This window comes from Stenella coeruleoalba, assembly GCF_951394435.1.
Source record: "Stenella coeruleoalba genome assembly, chromosome: X".
NCBI classification, from domain to species: Eukaryota; Metazoa; Chordata; class Mammalia; order Artiodactyla; family Delphinidae; genus Stenella; species Stenella coeruleoalba.
This window is the reverse complement of record NC_137152.1, coordinates 83,917,629-83,938,809: the sequence shown is the minus strand read 5'-3', so window position 1 is coordinate 83,938,809 and position 21,181 is coordinate 83,917,629. Positions and strand designations below refer to the sequence as shown.

Below are 21,181 nucleotides of genomic sequence, written 5' to 3'. Positions count from 1 at the left end.
CCGAAGAAGAGGGACAAGACTCCTCCTGGTCAGTTACAGCTTTCTCAGGCAACTGAGAAATTTATGGGAGTGGTGGAGGCAGAGTCCTCATACCATGCAGTGGTCCCATAGGGAAATCCTCTCATTAATTAAAAGACTTGCTCGTCCAGTGATCAGATATAAGAACTGGCCATTTAGTGATCCAAGCACCCATGGTGGTTTTAGACTGCTGGAGGGAGAAACGGAGACATGTAACAGAGCTGAAATGACTCTAGGGTGACACTCAGAGGAGTTAAGCTCACAAGCAGCACATGGGACCACTAAACAATTTCATTAGTAAATTTTATTCTCAACAAATTCAACTTTAAAATGGGAAACAGAGTCTCTCAAGCAGAGAAATGAGGGGCATCAGAAAGCCAGCTTCCAACTAACACCCCAACCAGGTTTATGTAAGTACAAAACTTAATTACAAGTACTTACTTAATTTGGAATTAAAGCAAATCATGCCCTGAAAATGGCCAACATGGGGGTCATTTATCGCATACACAGTTAAGTTTGAGAAAGCCAGCTTGATAAAACAAACACCTTTATAGAATTCTGACCCTAATGGAACAAATCCTTCTAGGAGAACTTGCTTTTCTCTCCCTGTGCCTTGAGATGTAAATGTTCTATCAGGGCTCTCAGGAGCACTATCTTATCTAGACCATCTCTAATTCCTGAGCCTGAGGGAAGAAAAGCGGTGGGGGGGGGGAAGAATTTTAGGATTTAATTTAAAAATTTATTCCTACTGTAAACTAGTGAGTTTTATATTGTAATACTTGATTCATGACTAAGTTTTAAAATGAAGCTGAGATCTCTGGTTTTGCCTGTCTATATGTCTATGTGTGCATAAGTATATCTTTACTTATGGATGGTATTATCAAAATTAATTTGTAAATGAGCTCTATTTAATTGGCTTAGAGAAAATTAAGTGCTTATATAAACTCTCAGAAATATAAAAGAAACCAACCCAAATAAATTTCAGGTTCACGTGAACGAGGAAAAACTCAGTATTAAGTTAATATTTGATATTAAAGCTAGTTTAAGTTAGTTGGTTTAATTAATACAGATTTGCCTTTAGAGTCATCAACATTAAGTATAATACTTTAATTGTACGTCGGTTTACTAGACATCAAATAAGATCTTATTATATCTGTTGCAAATTTGTCAGCAAGAAAAATAACTTGGTATGACAAAATTTTTATAAATAAATTAAATGTAAATGAAAGCACTTTTAGGTAAACGTTTTAGGAATAATTATGTTTTTTGTTTTTGTTTTTTGTTTTTTCTGTTCACATAATTTTATTTAATCTTCACAATAACCCTATGAGGTACGTAGAGTTACCCAAATCTACCCATGATGAACTGAGGGTCAGAATTCAGGGTTGGCTAGTCTTTATTTACTTACTAGTAAATAAAGTCTTTATTTATTTACTTACAGTCTTATAAGTCTTTATTTTGTGGGGGGGTTTTTAACATCTTTATTGGGGTATAATTGCTTTACAATGGTGTGTTAGTTTCTGCTTTATAACAAAGTGAATCAGTTATACATATGTGCCCATATCTCTTCCCTCTTTCGTCTCCCTCCCTCCCATCCTCCCTATCCCACCCCTCCAGGCCGTCACAAAGCACCGAGCTGATATCCCTGTGGTATGCGGCTGAGCTGATATCCCTGTGGTATGCGGCTGTTTCCCACTAGCTATCTACCTTACGTTTCGTAGTGTATATATGTCCATGCCTCTCTCTCACTTTGTCACAGCTCACCCTTCCCCCTCTCCATATCCTCAAGTCCGTTCTCCAGTAGGTCTGTGTCTTTATTCCTGTCTTACCCCTAGGATCTTCATGACATTTTTTTCCTTAAATTCCATATATATGTGTTAGCATACAGTATTTGTCTTTCTCTTTCTGACTTACTTCACTCTGTATGACAGACTCTAGGTCTATCCACCTCATTACAAATAGCTCAATTTCGTTTCTTTTTATGGCTGAGTAATATTCCATTGTATATATGTGCCACATCTTCTTTATCCATTCATCTGATGATGGACACTTAGGTTGTTTCCATCTCCAGCTATTGTAAATAGAGCTGCATGAACATTTTGGTACATGATTCTTTTTCAATTTTGGTTTTCTCAGGGTATATGCCCAGTAGTGGGATTGCTGGGTCATATAGTAGTTCTATTTGTAGTTTTTTAAGGAACCTCCATACTGTTCTCCATAGTGGCTGAACCAATTCACATTCCCACCAGCAGTGCCAGAGTGTTCCCTTTTCTCCACACCCTCTCCAGCATTTATTGTTTCTAGATTTTTTGATAATGGCCATTCTGACTGGTGTGAGATGATATCTCATTGTAGTTTTGATTTGCATTTATCTAACGATTAATGATGTTGAGCATTCTTTCATGTGCTTGTTGGCAGTCTGTATATCTTCTTTGGAGAAATGTCTATTTAGGTTTTCTGCCCATTTTTGGATTGGGTTGTTTCTTTTTTTGTTATTGAGCTGCATGAGCTGCTTGTAAATTTTGGAAATTAATCCTTTGTCAGTTGCTTCATTTGTCAATATTTCTCCCATTCTGAGGGTTGTCTTTTGGTCTTGTTTATGGTTTCCTTTGCTGTGCAAAAGCTTTGAAGTTTCATTAGGTCCCATTTGTTTATTTGTTTTTATTTCCATTTCTCTAGGAAGTGGGTCAAAAAGGATCTTGCTGTGATTTATGTCATAGAGTGTTCTGCCTATGTTTTCCTCTAAGAGTTTTATAGTGTCTGCCCTTACATTTAGGTCTTTAATCCATTTTGAACTTATTTTTGTGTATGGTGTAAGGGAGTGATCTAATCTCCTACTTTTACATGTACCTGTCCAGTTTTCCCAGCACCACTTACTGAAGAGGCTGTCCTTTCTGCACTGTACATTCCTGTCTCCTTTATCAAAGATAAGGTGACCATATGTGCGTGGGTTTATCTCTGGGCTTTCTATCCTGTTCCATTGATCTATCTTTCTGTTTTTGTGCCAGTACCATACTGTCTTGATTACTGTAGCTTTGTAGTATAGTCTGAAGTCAGGAAGCCTGATTCCTCCAGCTCCACTTTTCGTTCTCAAGACTGCTTTGGCTATTCGGGGTCTTTTGTGTTTCCATACAAATTGTGAAATTTTTGGTTCTAGTTCTGTGAAAAATGCCAGTGGTAGTTTGATAGGGATTGCATTGATTCTATAGATTGCTTTAGGTAGTAGAGTCATTTTCAGAATGTTGATTCTTCCAATCCAAGAACATGGTATATCTCTCCATCTATTTGTATCATCTTTAATTTCTTTCATCAGTGTCTTATAATTTTCTGCATACAGGTCTTTTGTCTCCTTAGGTAGGTTTATTCCTAGATATTTTATTCTTTTTGTTGCAATGGTAAATGGGAGTGTTTTCTTGATTTCACTTTCAGATTTTTCATCATTACTGTATAGGAATGCCAGAGATTTCTGTGCATTAATTTTGTATCCTGCCACTTTACCAAATTCATTGATTAGCTCTAGTAGTTTTCTGGTAGCATCTTTAGGATTCTCTACGTACAGTATCATGTCATCTGCAAACAGTGACAGCTTTGCTTCTTCTTTTCCAATTTGGATTCCTCTTATTTCCTTTTCTTCTCTGATTGCTCTGGCTAAAACTTCCAAAACTATGTTGAACAAGAGTGGTGAGAGTGGGCAACCTTGTCTTGTTCCTGATCTTAGTGGAAATGCTTTCAGTTTTTCACCATTGAGGATGATGTTGGCTGTGGGCTTGTCATATATGACCTTTATTATGTTGAGGAAAGTTCCCTCTATGCCTACTTTCTGCAGGGTTTTTACCATAAATGGGTGTTGAATTTTGTCAAAAGCTTTCTCTGTATCTATTGAGATGATCATATGGTTTTTCTCCTTCAATTTGTTAATATGGTTTATCACATTGATAGATTTGCGTATACTGAAGAATCCTTGTGTTCCTTGAATACACGCCACTTGATCATGGTGTATGATCCTTTTAATGTGTTGTTGGATTCTGTTTGCTAGTATTTTGTTGAGGATTTTTGCATGTTTGTTCATCAGTGATATTGGCCTGTAGTTTTCTTTCTTTGTGACATCCTTGTCTGGTTTTGGTATCAAGACCATGGTGGCTGCGTAGAAGGAATTTGGGAGTGTTCCTCCCTCTGCTATATTTTGGAAGAGTTTGAGAAGCATAGGTGTTAGCTCTTTCTCTAAATGTTTGATAGAATTCGCCTGTGAAGCCATCTGGTCCTGGCTTTTGTTTGTTGGAAGATTTTTAATCAGTTTCAAAATCAGTGCTTGTGATTCGTCTGTTCATATTTTCTATTTCTTCCTGACTCAGTCTGGGCAGGTTGTGCATTTCTAAAAATTTGTCCATTTCTTCCAGGTTGTCCATTTTATTGGCATAGCGTTGCTTGTAGTAATCTCTCATGATCTTTTTTACTTCTGCAGTGTCATTTGTTACTTCTCCTTTTTCATTTCTAATTCTATTGATTTGAGTCTCCTCCCTTTTTTTCTTGATGAGTCTGGCTAATGGTTTATCTATTTTGTTTATCTTCTCAAAGAACCAGCTTTTAGTTTTATTGATCTTTGCTATTGTTTCCTTCATTTCTTTTTCATTTATTTCTGGTTTGATCTTTATGATTTCTTTCCTTCTGCTAACTTTGGGGGTTTTTTGTTCTTCTTCCTCTAAATGCTTTATGTGCAAGTTTAGGTTGTTTATTCAAGATGTTTCCTGTTTCTTAAGGTGGGCTTGTATTGCTATATACTTCCCTCTTAAAACTGCTTTTGCTGCATCCCATAGGTTTTGGGTCGTCGTGTCTCCATTGTCATTTGTTTCTAGGTATTTTTTGATTTCCTCTTTGATTTCTTCAGTGATCACTTCGTTATTAAGTAGTGTATTGTTTAGCCTCCATGTGTTTGTATTTTTTACAGATCTTTTCCTGTAATTGATATCTAGTCTCATGGCGTTGTGGTCAGAAAAGTTACTTGATACAATTTCAATTTTCTTAAATTTACCAAGGCTTGTTTTGTGACCCAAGATATGATCTATCCTGGAGAATGTTCCATGAGCACTTGAGAAAAATGTGTATTCTGTTGTTTTTGGATGGAGTGTCCTATAAATATCAATTAAGTCCATCTTGTTTAATGTATCATTTAAAGCTTGTGTTTCCTTATTTATTTTCATTTTGGATGATCTGTCCATGGGTGAAAGTGGGTTGTTAAAGTCCCCTAGTATGAATGTGTTACTGTTGATTTCCCCTTTTATGGCTGTTAGTATTTGCCTTATGTACTGAGGTGCTCCTATGTTGGGTGCATAAATATTTACAATTGCTATATCTTCTTCTTGGATCGATCCCTTGATCATTATGTAGTGTCCTTCTTTGTCTCTTGTAATAGTCTTTATTTTAAAGTCTATTTTGCCTGATATGAGAATTGCTACTCCAGCTTTCTTTTGGTTTCCATTTGCATGGAATATCTTTTTCCATTCCCTTACTTTCAGTCTGTATGTGTCTCTAGGTCTGAAGTGGGTCTCTTGTAGACAGCATATATATGGGTCTTGTTTTTGTATCCATTCAGCCAATCTGTGTCTTTTGGTGGGAGCATTTAGTCCATTTACATTTAAGGTAATTATCGATATGTATATTCCTATTCCCATTTTCTAAATTGTTTTGGGTTCGTTATTATAGGTCTTTTCCTTCTCTTGTGTTTCTTGCCTAGAGAAGTTCCTTTAGCATTTGTTGTAAAGCTGGTTTTGTGGTGCTGAACTCTCTCAGCTTTTGCTTGTCTGTAACGGTTTTAATTTCTCCATCGAATCTGAATGAGATCCTTGCTGGGTAGAGTAGTCTTGGCTGCAGGTTTTTCTCCTTCATCACTTTCAGTATGTCCTGCCACTCCCTTCTGGATTGCAGAGTTTCTGCTGAAAGATCAGCTGTTAGCCTTATGGGGATTCCCTTATGTGTTATTTGTTGTTTTTTCCCTTGCTGCTTTTAATATGCTTTCTTTGTATTTAATTTTTGACAGTTTGATTAATATGTGTCTTGGCGTATTTCTCCTTGTATTTATCCTGTATGGGACTCTCTGTGCTTCCTGGACTTGATTAACTATTTCCTTTCCCATATTAGGGAAGTTTTCAACTATAATCTCTTCAAATATTTTCTCAGTCCCTTTCTTTTTCTCTTCTTCTTCTGGAAACCCTAGAATTCGAATATTGGGGCATTTAATGTTGTCCCAGAGGTCTCTGAGACTGTCCTCAGATTTTTCATTGTTTTTTCTTTACTCTGCTCTGCAGTAGTTATTTCCACTATTTTATCTTCCAGGTCACTTATCCGTTCTTCTGCCTCAGTTATTCTGCTATTGATCCCATCTAGAGTATTTTTCATTTCATTTATTGTGTTGTTCATCATTGTTTGTTTCATCTTTAGTTCTTCTAGGTCCTTGTTAATGGTTTCTTGCATTTTGTCCGTCCTATTTCCAAGATTTTGTATCATCTTTACTATCATTTTTCTGAATTCTTTTTCAGGTAGACTGCCTATTTCCTCTTCATTTGCTAGGTGTGGTGGGTTTTTATCTTGCTCCTTCACCTGCTGTGTGTTTTTCTGTCTTCTCATTTTACTTATCTTCCTGTGTTTGGGGTCTCCTTTTTTCAGGCTGCAGGTTTGTAGTTCCCATTGTTTTTGCTGTCTCTCCCCAGTGGCTAAGGTTGGTTCAGTGGGTTGTGTAGGCTTCCTGGTGGAGGGGACTAGTGCCTGTGTTCTGGTGGATGAGGCTGGATCTTGTCTCTCTAGTGGGCAGGTCCACATCTGGTGGTGTGTTTTGGGGTGTCTGTGGCCTTATTATGATTTTAGGCAGCCTCTCTGCTAATGGGTGGGGTTGTGCTCCTGTTTTGCTAGTTGTTTGGCATAGGGTGTCCAGCACTGTGGCTTGCTGGTCTTTGAGTGAAGCTGGGTGCTGGTGTTGAGATGGAGATATCTGGGAGATTTTCACCGTTTGATATTATGTGTAGCTGGGAGGTCTGTTGTTGACCAGTGTTCTGAATTAGGCTCTCCCACCTCAGAGGCACAGCACTGATGCCTGGCTGCAGCACCAAGAGCCTTTCATCCACACGGCTCAGAATAAAAGGGAGAAAAAGTAGAAAGAAAGAAAGAAAGAAAGAAAGAAAGAAAGAAAGAAAGAAAGAAAGAAAGAAAGAAAGAAAGAAAGAAAGAAAGAAAGAAAGAAGGAAAGAAAGAAAGAAAGCAGGGAAGGAAGGAAGGAAGAAAGAAAGAAGAAAAAAGGGAAAGAAGGAAAGAAAGGAGGCAGGGAGGGAGGGAGGGAGGAAGGAAGGAAGGAAGGAGGGACGGAAGGAAAAAGAAAGAAAGAAAGAAGATACAGTAAATTAAAATAAAGTATAATAAAGCTATTAAATTAAAGAATAATTATTTAGAAAAAAAAAGGGATGGATAGAACCTTAGGACAAATGGTGGAAGTCAAAATATACAGACAAAATCTTACACAGAAGCATACACATACACCCTCACAAAAAGAGGTAAAGGGGAAAAAATCATAAATCTTGCTCTCAAATTCCACCTCCTGAATTTGGGATGATTCGTTGTCTAAAGGAGGGAAGGAAGGAAAGAAAGAAAGAAAGAAAGAAAGAAAGAAAGAAAGAAAGAAAGAAAGAAAGAAAGAAAGAAAGAAAGAAAGAAAGAAAGAAAGGAAGGAAGGAAGGAAGGAAGGAAGGAAGGAAGGAAGGAAGGAAGGAAGAAAGAAAGAAAGAAGGTAAAGTATAATAAAGTTTTTAAAATTAATTATTAAAAAAATTAAAAACAAAACAAAACAAAAAAAACAGATGGATAGAACCCTAGGACAAATGGTGGAAGCAAAGCTATACAGACAAAATCTCACACAGAAGCATACACATACACACTCACAAAAAGAGGAAAAGGGGAAAAATTCATAAATCTTGCTCTCAGAGACCACCTCCTCAGTTTTGGATGATTCATTGTCTATTCACATATTCCACAGATGCAGGGTACATCAAGTTGATTGTGGAGCTTTAATCCGCTGCTTCTGAGGCTGCTGGGAGAGAGTTCCCTTTCTCTTCTTTGTTCTCATAGCTCCCAGGGGCTCAGCTTTGGATTTGGCCCCGCCTCTGCATGTAGGTCGCTGGAAGGCGTCTGTTTTTTGCTCAGACAGGACAGGGTTAAAGGATCCGCTGATTCGGGGGCTCTGGCTCACTCAGGCCGCGGGGGAGGGAGTGGTGCAGAGTGCGGGGCGAGCCTGTGGTGGCAGAGGCCGGCGTGATGTTGCACCTGCCTGAGGCCCACCGTGCGTTCTCCCGGGGAAGTTGTCCCTGGATCCCGGGAACCTGGCAGTGGCGGGCTGCACAGGCTCCCTGGAAGAGGGGTGTGGATAGTGACCTGTGCTCGCACACAGGCCCCTTGGTGGCGGCAGCAGCAGCCTTAGCATCTCCCGTCCGTCTCTGGGGTCCACGCTTTTAGCCGCGGCTCGCGCCCGTCTCTGGAGTTCCTTTAAGCAGCGCTCTCAATCCCCTCTCCTCGCGTACCAGGAAACAAAGAGGGAAGAAAAAGTCTCTTGCCTCTTTGGCAGCTCCAGACCTTTTCCCGGACTCCCTCCCGGCTAGTCGTGGTGCACTAACCCCTTCAGGCTGTGTGCACGCAGCCAACCCCAGTCCTCTCCCTGCGCTCCGACCAAAGCCTGAGCCTCAGCTCGCAGCCCCGTGCGCCCCGGCGGGTGAGCAGACAAGCCTCTCAAGCTGGTGAGTGCTGGTCGGCACCGATCCTCTGTGCAGGAATCTCCCTGCTTTGCCTTCCGCACCCCTGTTGCTGTGCTCTCCTCCACGGCTCGGAAGCTCCCCCCTCTGCCTCCCGCAGTCTCTGCCCGCGAAGGGGCTTCCTAGTGTGTGGAAACCTTTCCTTCTTCACAGCTCCCTCCCACTGGTGCAGGTGCTGTCCCTATTCTTTTGTCTCTGTTTTTTCTTTTTTTCTTTTGCCCTATCCAGGTACATGGGGAGTTTCTTGCCTTTTGGGAGGTCTGAGGTCTTCTGCCAGCATTCGGTAGGTGTTCTGTAGGAGTTGCTCCACGTATAGATGTATTTCTGGTGTATCTGTGGGGAGGAAGGTGATCGCGTTTTACTGTTCTGCCATCTTCCCCTCTGCCCCAGGAATAATTATATTTTAAGAATATCTACTTTAAAATAATCTCTCCATACTTTGGTAACTTGAAACTTTAGAGTTTTGCTAAATTAAGTTAAATGGTGAAATTTTATTGAATAACTAAAAGCCATTCCCAAATAAAGTAATATACTGAAACATTAATTACTGAATATTGGCTTCCTTTTACACAGAAACTGAAGATATTTAAGACTATTAATAAATATGTTTGTTGCCATGCTAGGACATTTTCTATAAGAAAGCACATAATTTTAGAAATTATTATTGGTATTTATAAGTTTGCCAATCTACAGAATGCTAATGTAAAAGACAGTTCACAACTGCTTACTTCTTACTTTTTACTAGAAATTAAGGTTTTTAAGAATTGAGAATTCTAATTTAAATCTGTAATTAAAGCTACTAGAAATAATAAGGGAAACATTTCAGTATACAAGGAAAGTACGATGTGTGTTTTCAGTATAAGAAAGTATGAGGGGCTTCCCTGGTGGTGCAGTGGTTAAGAATCCACCTGTAAATGCAGGGGACACAGGATCGAGCCCTGGTCTGGGAAGATCTCACATGCTGCAGAGTAACTAAGCCCACGCGCCACAACTACGGAGCCTACACTCTAGAGCCTGCGAGCCACAACTGCTGAAGCCCACATGCCACAACTACTGAAGCCCACATGCCTAGAGACCATGCTCTGCAACAAGAGAAGCCATCACAATGAGAAGCCCGCATACCAAAATGAAGGGTAGCCCCCGCTCGCCACAACTAGAGAAAGCTCGCATGCAGCAATAAAGACCCAACATAGCCAAAAATAAATAAATAAACAAACAAATAAATAAATAAAATAAATCTAAAAAAAAGAAGGTATGAGGAATGAAATTGCATTTTTTTTTTTTTTTTGCGGTACGTGGGCCTCTCACTGTTGTGGCCTCTCCCGTTGTGGAGCACAGGCTCCGGATGCGCAGGCTCAGCAGCCATGGCTCACAGGTCCAGCTGCTCCGCGGCATGTGAGATCCTCCCGGACCGGGGCACGAACCCGTGTGCCCTGCATCGGCAGGTGGACTCTCAACCACTGCGCCATCAGGGAAACCCCTGAAATTGCATTTTGTTAAGGGAAAGAAAGCAATTTTGTCTCAATGCTGGTTATTTCTAAATAAGAAAGAAAATAAGGGTCAAATTAATATGGACATAGAAATTTGTAGAAGGTTCCTGGGAAAGAAAAAAAATATTTATAATGGTATTCTATGTGTGGTCAGAACTGACTAAGATTAGAATAAATTTAATTGAGTTCTAATATTAAAGGAAAAGTGGTTCAAACCTGAATTTGGTTTCTGTCTCTGTTAACAGGGCACAGTTTTCTTTAACTATTGATCTGCTTTTGATAACAGATTGTAAAGTTTCTTTACCTTTAACTGGTAACCTGCTACAACTTTCTGTATTTGCCTTTGAAATATTTTACTGTCACTTTGGTTAAGTGAATAAGTATTGTTTCACAGTGACATATGATCCTATTTGACCACGTGTTTGAAGGCCTTTTGATATTTTTTGACAAACTTCCAACTCAAATTCCAGTGAAGTTCCTTGGACCTCTTACTAACTTTGGAAGGGCTTCAAAGGGCCCATGAAACATCCCAAAGAGAGATATTAAACTAATTAGGTTCATTTGATATGTTGAATTACATGGGAAGCACTGTCAAGCACTGAGTAAGAAACCTTTCGATGTTGTATGGTATGGGTAAACGTTATTTTAAATATTCTAGAAATTATATGGAATTTCTAAAAATTAAATACGGCCTGATAAAATGTTATTGGTCATAATCTAGTTATTATTTTAAAATGTTGTATGTCACAACAGTAACTGAGTTTCTTTGTCAATTGCATTGTAATCAGTTCTTTAACCATGCCTTCTTAAGTCTTTTTTCATTCATAGACAGTTTTAGGTTTACTTTGATGTCTTTGCAAAAATACTTCATCTTCAGGAAGATTCATAGAAAGGACTTTTTGACAAGTACAGGTTTCTGATAACTTTCAGATCATACCGCTGAACTGGATAAAACATTAAGGAATGGAAACCCTGATGGCTTTATAAAACTGTTAACAAGAGATCAAGGATTAGTTACATAACACTGAATTATGAATATTGTTATAATTTTTATGGTTTCTGTCTAAAATGTTAATGGCTTTTAATCTGTGTTTTCCAGATATTAAGAAACACTTCCCCTCAAGCTAATTATGACTTAGAGCAGTTTGGTAAATTATTCTTTTGTAAGCAGAATTTAAAAATTTATCTTTTCTCTCTACCTGATCCCTCCATAGATAGGAAACTCTTAGGTTCCCAGCTGCCTTATCAGGTAAGTAAAGCAGTACACCTCCTGACAGGTGCAAGAATCTCAAGATATTTTGGGAATCTCAGGAAGAGAGGAATTCGCCCAAATCTATAGATATTGCAGGCAGAATCTGATGGAAAGCCAGTTTTAAAAGAGCCTGTATGATCAACTACACTTATGTAAGTAGTCAGGCCAAGTGTATTGAAACCAGAATTATTTGCAAACAAATTCGTCTTAATTTGGCTATATTTGGTGGAAATGCGGGTAAATTTAGAAAGAAAAAATTTGTTTCAGCAGTATACCTTTGTGGATATTAAATTCTAATGTTGTTTGTCTAAGACTCACTTCCTTATTACTCACTCATTATTCCTCATTACTATGTTACATTATTGTAAAATTTAATTGAATTATTAAAAGGACATTCTAAGCTTGTTTCTTTTTTCTATTTATACATTTTTAATTGAAGTACAGTTGATTTACAATGTTTCAGGTGTACAGCAAAGTGATTCAGTTTTTTATATATATATAATATATACATTATATATATATATATTATTTTTCAGATTCTTTTCCATTGTAGGTTATTACAAAATATTGACTATAGTTCCCTATGCTATACAGTAGGTCCTTGTTGTTTATCTATTTTATATATAGTAGTGTGTATCTATTAATCCCAAATTCCTAATTTATCCCTGCCCCCCTGCCCCATTGGTAACCGTAAGTTTGTTTTCTATGTCTGTGAGTCGATTTCTGTTTTATAAGTAAGTTCATTTGTATCATGTTTTTAGATTTCACATATAAGTGATATCATATGATATTTGTCTTTCTCTGTCTGACTTACTTCACTTAGTATGATTATATCCAAGTCCATCCATGTTGCTGCAAATGGCATTATTTCATTCTTTTTTATGGCTGAGTCTATTCCATTGTGTGTGTGTATACACACACACACACACACACACACACACACACACACACACACACACCCCACATCTTCTTTATCCATTCATCTGCCTAGACATTTAGGTTGCTTCCATATTTTGGTTACTGCAAATAGTCTAAGCTTGTTTCTGAAGCAAGATGGAGATGGAGATCAGCTGCTCCATGACCTGCAACCAGCAGGTTATGCATACTGGAAAAGACATCATTTAAAGGACTAACTCCAACCTAGATTGAAAGAACTTTATGTGCTCTTAACTAGCTCATGTACAGCAAAACTGAAGGGAATTAACTCTTGGATTCATATTTTCCACTTAGAAAAGGTCCTTGCACTGGACTGGTCTATAGGGAAGGCTGTTGACCTCAAACTCACCTTAAAACAACACTCAAACAGAGGAGAAACTAAGAGACCAAAGTGAGAAGAAGATGACATCTGAAGTAGCCAGCTGACCCAAGATGCCAGACCAGGCCTGTATACCAATTACTTTGATAACTGCTCACACTTTTGCTTATGAACCAAATGTATTTCTTTCTTGGGTTCAATCATATGTAAGTTTCAAAAAAAAGAAAAAGAAACCAATCCAATTGTTGGGTTTATGTTCAATTACCTACATTCAGTACTTCTGGGTTACCTTGGTGGATTTCTCCTTTCCAAGGCTCTAATTGGATGGCCCTTAGGAAATGTATTCTAGAAGAAAGAAGTTACAGTTTTGTTCAGGCTACTATTGATATTACTAGATGGGAGTCCCTCACTTGGACAATCAATCTACTTGCTCTGACCATAATAATAAATATGAATTTTCTTTTAAAGTCACTTAAGCTCAATCAGAGCAAAGAGCTAAATTTCAGTCAAAGAATATAAGCTCCCTGTTATGGGATTGATTTATATGGTTAACACCAGACCACAGTCGTTTAAGTTTAAAGATCTCCCTTGTGTTGGGAACAATTAAACCATACTAAGGATAATCAGTCTCATAACACTAGGAAATTGGGCTGGGTGCGTTATGAACAATGCCAATATATCATTTCCCTTAAAGACAAGGATTGGTACAGAACAGACTAAATCAGATGACCTGGGGATATACTGGGATGCACCTAATGGAAGTTCTTGGCTTAAATTCTTGCTTATGACCTTACTAATGCTACTATCTATATTACTTGTATTCTGCCCATTTTACAAGATTGTTGCTTCTTATATTACCAAATGTATGACTGTGCCTCTGATAAAATGATGACTAGGTGACTTGAAACGGTTGACCAAATACATAGTTCTATAAGATCAATTGATTGTAATAGTGTAACTCTAGATATGGGAGGAAGCAATAAGAGGGAATCATTTCTTGGACCATAGCAGACTAGTAAGTCAGATGATCCAAAGACTTTTGGCTACTGTTAACGGGGCCTAGTCCAGTAATACCACATTGAATGGTCTATCAATGAAATCTTAGCCTGACCTAGGAATGAACATTCCCAGTACTGTGGGACAAAATGGTCATGAAATGCCTCCCAAAACATGGTCAATTTTATGACCATGGAGCGGGGGAGGGAGCATTGGGGGGGCCCTGACTACAAAAATATGGCAATTGCCACCTGGTTCTATAAGAATGAAGTAACTTAGCCACTGAAGTTACAGACCTTTAACACACCCTGAAAGGAGATCAGGGCAGAGATCACGAATGAGGCACTCTGTGCTCTGGGAAAACTGGCAGAACAGGCCTTCAAATCCATCAGATAATCAAATATTTTCAGAAGAAAATTTTATGAACCCAATTTTTTGCATCTTCTCATACCTAGAAAAGCACTTAAAATCATTAACAGAGACATCTGGTCCTCGTGAGTAGCAGAAACCTTCCCATGACTAGCAGCAACCTTCTACTGAGATGTGTGCTTGATTGCACATACTCCCTTCACCAAAACTATGTATATATACACTGACCTCTCCCCTGACCTCTTTGGAGCAGTTCCTCAGAGCTATCTGAGAGGCTGTCTCCCAGGCTACAGTCCTCAGTAAGTCCCCAAATCAAACTGAACTGACAGTTATCATGTTGTGAACTGTTTTTCAGTCAACAATTCATGCCCACTAATATGAGTAGAATCAAAATTTCATATGATAACAAATGGTGAGGATGTGGCAAATTCAGAACTCTCATACAGTGTTGGTAGGTATGTAAAAGGGTCAACACTGTGGAAAACATTTTGGCAGTTCCTCAAATGATTAATTATATTATTGTTATGAAGTATGAAAACATTATGCTAAATCAAGAAGTGAGCCCCAAAAGAACACATATTATATATGGTTTCATTTATATGAAATGTTCAGAATGGGGAAATCTACAGAGATAGAAAGTACGTTTGCTTTGTATGGTTGCTTTGACCTGGAGAGGATGGGAGGATAGGAGAGTGATAGTTAAAGAGTACTTTCTGAATTTTTTTTTGAGGTGATGAAAATGTTCTAAAATTGACTGTGGTGATGGTTGTACATATCTGTGAATAAAGTAAACATCATTGAAGTGTACACTTTAAATGGATATTGTATGATATGTGGATTATAGCTCCATGATGCTGTTATTAAAAGACATAAATAGAGTCTTAGCCCAATTTGGTTATTAATTGAATATGAGAGACAATGAAGAAGGATTCAAGGATGATGGCCTGGTTCTGAGTTGGCCAATGGGTGGATACTAAGGCAGAAAACAAAGGGAAAAGAAGCAGGTCTAAGGTGAGAATAAATGACTAGAGTTAGTGAGACAGCATATATAGACACTTTTAACCTTTTTTAGGGGCAAAGAACCACAGCCTCTTTTGAGAATCTTCTAAAAATTATAGCCTTTCTTCCCACAAAAATGTGAATATATAATCACCCCCCCATACAGATAATTTTGAATAACATTTAAGGTGTTCCACAGACTTCCTTGTTTGCATGCCTAATATAAGGTTACTCAGAATTGTCAGCAGAGAATGTTCCTTGGACCCTGGCATAAGTGAGGGAGTATCAGGGTGGGTATGGACTGGAAGATAGTGACCCTGCAGCAAGGCTGGGTTCTTCCTGAGTGCACTGGAGGTGAGGAGGTAAGGGTGAGGATCTCAACTCTCTGCACTTCCCAAGCCAGGTGAGAGATAGCAGAAAGGTCCCAAAGAGGTTTCCACTTGGACAAGGTGAAAAAAAGGAGAGAGCAGGCAGACCTGGGAGGCTCTCTCTGAAGGAATTACTTTTCTACAATTATTGTAATCCCCCACCACAGAGGTGTAGAAGAGCCCCATCTGGTTTTGAGTATGAGAACAAACCCCTCATCTATGTGGGAGATAAGTCACTAGGTAGGATTTTGGGGAAGAAATGGAGGGAAGGAACCAAAGGAATTTACTCAGGTCAAGACCTTGGTCACCTGTCCATCTATATTTTTGGAGTAAGAAACAATCAGGAGCCTGAATGTAGGAAATGGGAGGCTCTGGAATGTGGCAGCAGGAAGACCAGCCCCTTCCCAACCTCTTGATAGGGCAGTGGTGATGCGATTATCTCTGCATCCCTCAACCTGCATCAGCCTCATAGCTCTTCCCTTTGCTTAGGTCTTCAAAACCAACTTTAATAACAGCTGTTAAATTTAAGCAGATGACTTCAGTTGCCAGCAAATGCTTTTCCATATTTAATGAATGTTTATTATAGTAGAATAAAATGTAAATGTTTATTAATAAAACTTGAAATCTGTCCCAGAAGGAATATAAAGGCAGATTATTTCATAAAATAGCCAAGATTTGACAATCAGACTTCTCCGTGAATATTAACTTCACAGATAATTTTCAAAACATCGCGACTGTGTTTAGAAAGATTTCCCCCATTTTTTTAATTCCATAAAATTCTGAAACAAGCTAGAATATTCTAAAAATGAAGTTGTGTGGAGCCCAAAGAAAATACTTTCTGTGTGGTGCAAGAGAACATAAACAATGAGTTTTCTTTTTTTTTTTTTTACTTCCCCAACTTGAGACATGTCTTTCAAAAAACGAAATTTCCTAATTTTCAGGTTTTTTAGAGGCATACTGATTTTTAAAAAGGAAATAAAGAGAAATTACTAGGAAGCAAATAATATACAGCTAGTGAGAACAGGAGAAAAAAGCAGAAAGGGCCAAAGTCAATACCAAGGCCTTGGAGTGGTGGGAAGGGAGATGCAGACTCTCCCTGGTAACTAGAGAAGGTCAAACCCCAAACATAAGGGCAGTGAGGCCGCCTGTGGGCCCTCGGATCGGAAAGGACCAAGCTGAGGAACCGGACGTAGCGCACAGCTGCGTGTAGGGGGAGATCTTGCTTGCTGAGGTGGAGGGGAGGGTCCTGTTGAACTCTGCGTCAGCCCGGGTGGGTAGGGAGGAGGATCTGAGGGCGAGGTCCGCGGTGACGCGAAGCCCTCACGTGACCGCGAGCTGCAGAGCGACGCAGCCTTTGGTGCAGTCGTCACTCGTGTCTGGGTACCAGCTCCCCGCTGCCCTGCGCACGGCGGGCTGGCATCGGGCCCGGGGGAAGCGGAGCAGGTAAGGGCCCCGAGGCCCACGCGCTGACGCCTGGGAGGCAGCGGCCAGCCAACCCCAGAGGCCGGTGCACGGGTTCTGCGCAGGGGATCACCGCGGCGGGTCCCGGTGAGCTCTCTCCACACCCTTGCTTTCTTGGGAACAGAAATAGGGGCCCCCTGGCGTGAGGGTTGCAGGGGCAGCAGGGTTCCAGGCCTCAAAGCAACTTAAGAGCAATGGGAAATCATCCCTGAGTTCCTGCAGGGCAATGGTGAACCCGGGAAGGGGGCGGTGGACGCAGGTCGGGGGTGGCGGCGGGGGGTAGGCGGTGAGGGGCGGTGGTTCAACGCCGAGAGCTTGGCGACAGTACTCGCTCCCTCCATCCCTGCCTTCTGCAGGTCTGCGGATCTAAGTGTCAAGTGTTGCGGCGACGCACTTGCAGCGAGAATCGGGAGGAGGAGGAGACAGCAAGGATAGGCCCAGGTCGGTGCAGGGGACGGTGTGTGTGGGTGGGTGCAGAGCCCCGTCATACCCCCGCCCCGCCACCTTCCCCATGCCCTGTCCTCCACTTTGTTGTTTGGAGAGGCCTGGGGGAGGGATCAGTAAGGAAAATGGTGGGTTTGGGAGGAGGGAGGGAAAGAACTGAGTGGGGGAGGGCTCGGACTGGGGGCCCCCTAGAGGGCTTATGAAGCCTTTCAGGTGGGAAAATGAAATTTAAAAAATAATAATAACACATGCTATCCAGGCCTCTGTCCTTGGTGCTGGTCTATCCACGAAAAATGCAGCCCTTTTTCTTGTCTTTTGTCTCCTAGGAGCAATGGCATCCAAAGAGGAACAAGTGATGAAAAATATCAACATGGAAAATGCCAACGAGGAAAATGATAAAAAGGATGAAAAAGAGCAAGTTGCTAATAAAGGAGAGCCTTTGGCCCTACCTTCGGGATCTGGTGAATATTGTGTACCTGGAGGAAATGATAGGCGGTTCCATGTTAGGCAGCCCATCCTGCAGTATAGATGGGACATGACTCAGAGGCTTGAAGAGCCACAGGCAAGGATGAGAGAGGAGAATATGGAAAGGATTGGGGAAGAGATGAGACAACTCATGCAAAAGCTGAGGGAAAAGCAGTTGAGTCATAGTCTGCGGGCAGTTAGCACTGACCCCCCTCACCATGACCATTATGATGAGTTTTGCCTTATGCCTTGAATCCTGATATTTTCCCTGAAGTTAGTAGGGAGACACACCTGCTTCCTAAACTTACATGTTCATGATGTACCTTTGTTGTAAACCTGTTGATGCCACTCATTTCTGGTGGGTCTCATATTACCAGCTTCTAGTTGAATGTGTTTTTGACCCAGTCTGTAAGATTCTGTTAGCAGAAGAATTTTACCTATTGCATGGCAAGATGCTTATTATATACTGTGAAGTTAATAAAGCAGTTTTAAAAAGCAATCTATGTATTCTTTTTTATTTCAAATCTCATATTTATCTAATACATGAGGAGAAAATGCTGAAATTAAATGTACCAAAAGATTAATACAGGGACTCGATTCTGTGAGATGGTTTGATGTGTTTTCTTTTATAATTTAGTTTGAGAAGATATGCAAACTATTTTTAATGACTGTATGAGAGCCATAGGGTCACAATAAATACTTGGTCCCTAAATTTGGATCTTTTAGCCAGATGAATAAACCCAGGAATTCTTTATAAATTAGGAACTATATTTGCTTTACATGACTGTGAAACAAGGTCAGGAGTGTGTAAGCTGTGTTTCCCTATTTTTGCCCCCATCCCCACATATTAGGCAAGAACCACCTCCCCATAAGTTTTCCCTTCAAATATTTAGCAGAGTCCCCAAAGATAGATCTGCCCAATACAGCATCCCTCTTCCCCTTCAGGCCTGCAATTTCTGCTAGTCAAGGTGTGATTTCTGCCTGACAAAAACTTAACAAAGTACGATTAATAACAATTGCATCAGGAGCTCTGAGTTCTTGTCTCATTCCATCCCTGAATAAAATAACATTGGATATGTAACTTCAGTTCTCTAGAGGAGATTACCTGCAATTTCTAACGGAACACTGAATTTATTTAATAATGTCCTAGTGTTTCTAAAAGTATGCTGATCAGCCACCTGTGTGAAAATCACCTGAGGAGTTTCTTGAAAATGTCCCACTCCAAATCTACTGAATGGAGTTCCAGAACTTTAGTTTTTAACAAACTTCCCTGGTGATTTTAATGCACATTAACATTTAAAAGGCTACTGGTGTGTATATCCTTACTATGATCTCAATTCTTCAGTAGGAACAAGAATAATTAGAAGAACATAAAGATGAATATCTGAATTCAATGGAGAGAAGCATTAAAATGCAAAGGATGAGAAAAATTTAAAGACCTTTAGATTTACTACATAAAAATTGAAAGTGTATACACTAAAAAGTTAACAGTGGTTATCTCTTGAGGGATATTGGGTGATTTTTTTCTTTGTATTAAACTACATTTTTCTTAAGGAATATGGATTACTTGTGCAAAAAAGAAATAAAAGCCAATAATAGATCCAGATCCAAAGAACTCTTCAGTGAGCTTATAAATGCAATGGAGGCACTTAAAACATTCTCACTGACAGAAAGATATGTAGATTTCAAATTACTTATGGATATGGTATTCATGCCTTGGTTTAATTTTCTCTCCTATTGAATGTAGGCAAAATCACTGTCTTACTTCTAATCAATAGAATACAGCAAAAATGATGTGTTGTAACTTCTGTGATTGCATTACAGAAGATTATGACTTCTCTCTTGCTAGGAGGCTCTCTCCCTGTCCCCTACCCCCTTGCTGGCTTTGATGAAACAAGCTGCTATGTTGGAGAGGCCCGTATGGCAAAATCCTGAGAGTCTTACAGCCAACGGGCAGTGAGGAACTAAGACTCTCAGTTCTATAGCTCTTGAGGGAGTGAATCTTGCCAAAAAACATAAGTGAGTTTGGAAACAGATGCTTCCCTACTCAAGTCTTCAGATAAGACCCTGGCCCTGGCCAACAAATTGATTGCAGATTTGCAAAAGACCCCGAGGCAGAAGACACAGATTAGCCACACCCAGACTTCTGATTCATAGAATCTCTAGGACAATAAATGTGTGTGGTTTTAAGTTGCTAAATTTGGGGGTAATTTGTTACACAACAATGGTTAGCTGATACAGTATGTATATCTAAAGGATAATTATGCTTTTAAAACATAACCACAGTACCATAATCACAAACAAATGTGGGAAACAATTATTTAATATCCAGTCATTGTTCAAATTTCCAGTGGTCTCATATTTTTTAACCCCAAACTATATAAACCAACAAAAAATAAAATTTTAACCACAAACTACATGTTAACAAAAAATAAATTGGCCAACAATATTGGACTTGTCAGGTTGCAAATAACAGGAACAACCTAATGTAAAGTTTTCTACTGGGAATTTGACAAGAGTGTGTGTTTGAAAAAGAGTCTCATATCCAACATAGACCTGAAGCCACAGATTCTGAAAATCTAGCAAATATTAAGAGAGAAACTAGTCTGTTCTATGCAATGAAAATATAGGGTAGAGTCAGGGTCAGGAAGGGGAATTACACAGACAACTTCATAACCCAAAACAGTCATTTGAGATTCTGACACCTGCATTTTGCAGAAGTATTGGAAAACAGTTATATATATATTTTTTAAAGGTATTTTTTTTTTTTTAGCTGTACGCGGGCCTCTCACTGCTGCGGCCTCTCCCGTTGTGGAGCACAGGCTCCAGACACGCAGGCTCAGCGGCCATGGCTCACGGGCCCAGCCGCTCCGCGGCATGTGGGATCTTCCCAGACCGGGGCACGAACCCGTGTCCCCTGCATCGACAGGCGGACTCTCAACCACTGTGCCACCAGGGAAGCCCGAAAACAGTTATATTTAATCAAATTTGCCAAAATAATCTGTTTAACTCCAGAAAGAAACGCAATTGGATAGAAAAAGTGGCTGTCAGGCTGGCAAAGTTGGAAAGATGCAGGTATAAATCATCATATTACTAATCATTCCTGTGGTTGAGTAAATACCTACAAAAAAAAAGTGCTCTTACGGTTAGAGGAAACATAGGACTGAGATAACAGGATGAGCAAGCAGGTATATGAAACTATTTTATCATCTAGTTTGATTGAATAAGGCATGGGGTATGTTTTTAAGAAGTCTTTTTTTTCCCAAGAAACACAAAAT

The 21,181-nt window shown here is 39.7% G+C and overlaps 1 protein-coding gene across 2 annotated transcripts; it reads left to right on the top strand.

Annotated features, from left to right (window-relative positions):
* The first annotated feature begins 16,879 nt into the window (after positions 1-16,879).
* Positions 16,880-18,378, top strand: LOC307180884 (protein BEX2-like). Of its 2 annotated transcripts, none has more exons than XM_079911431.1 (3): positions 16,880-17,081; positions 17,351-17,435; positions 17,765-18,378. In XM_079911431.1, exon 3 carries the CDS (start codon positions 17,770-17,772, stop codon positions 18,154-18,156), a length of 387 nt encoding a protein of 128 aa, XP_079767557.1. In that variant the 5' UTR covers positions 16,880-17,081; positions 17,351-17,435; positions 17,765-17,769; the 3' UTR covers positions 18,157-18,378. The 2 variants fall into 2 exon arrangements, with proteins under 2 accessions (XP_079767557.1, XP_079767558.1); XM_079911432.1 differs by having other exon boundaries at positions 16,958-16,976.
* The last annotated feature ends 2,803 nt before the right edge of the window (positions 18,379-21,181 follow it).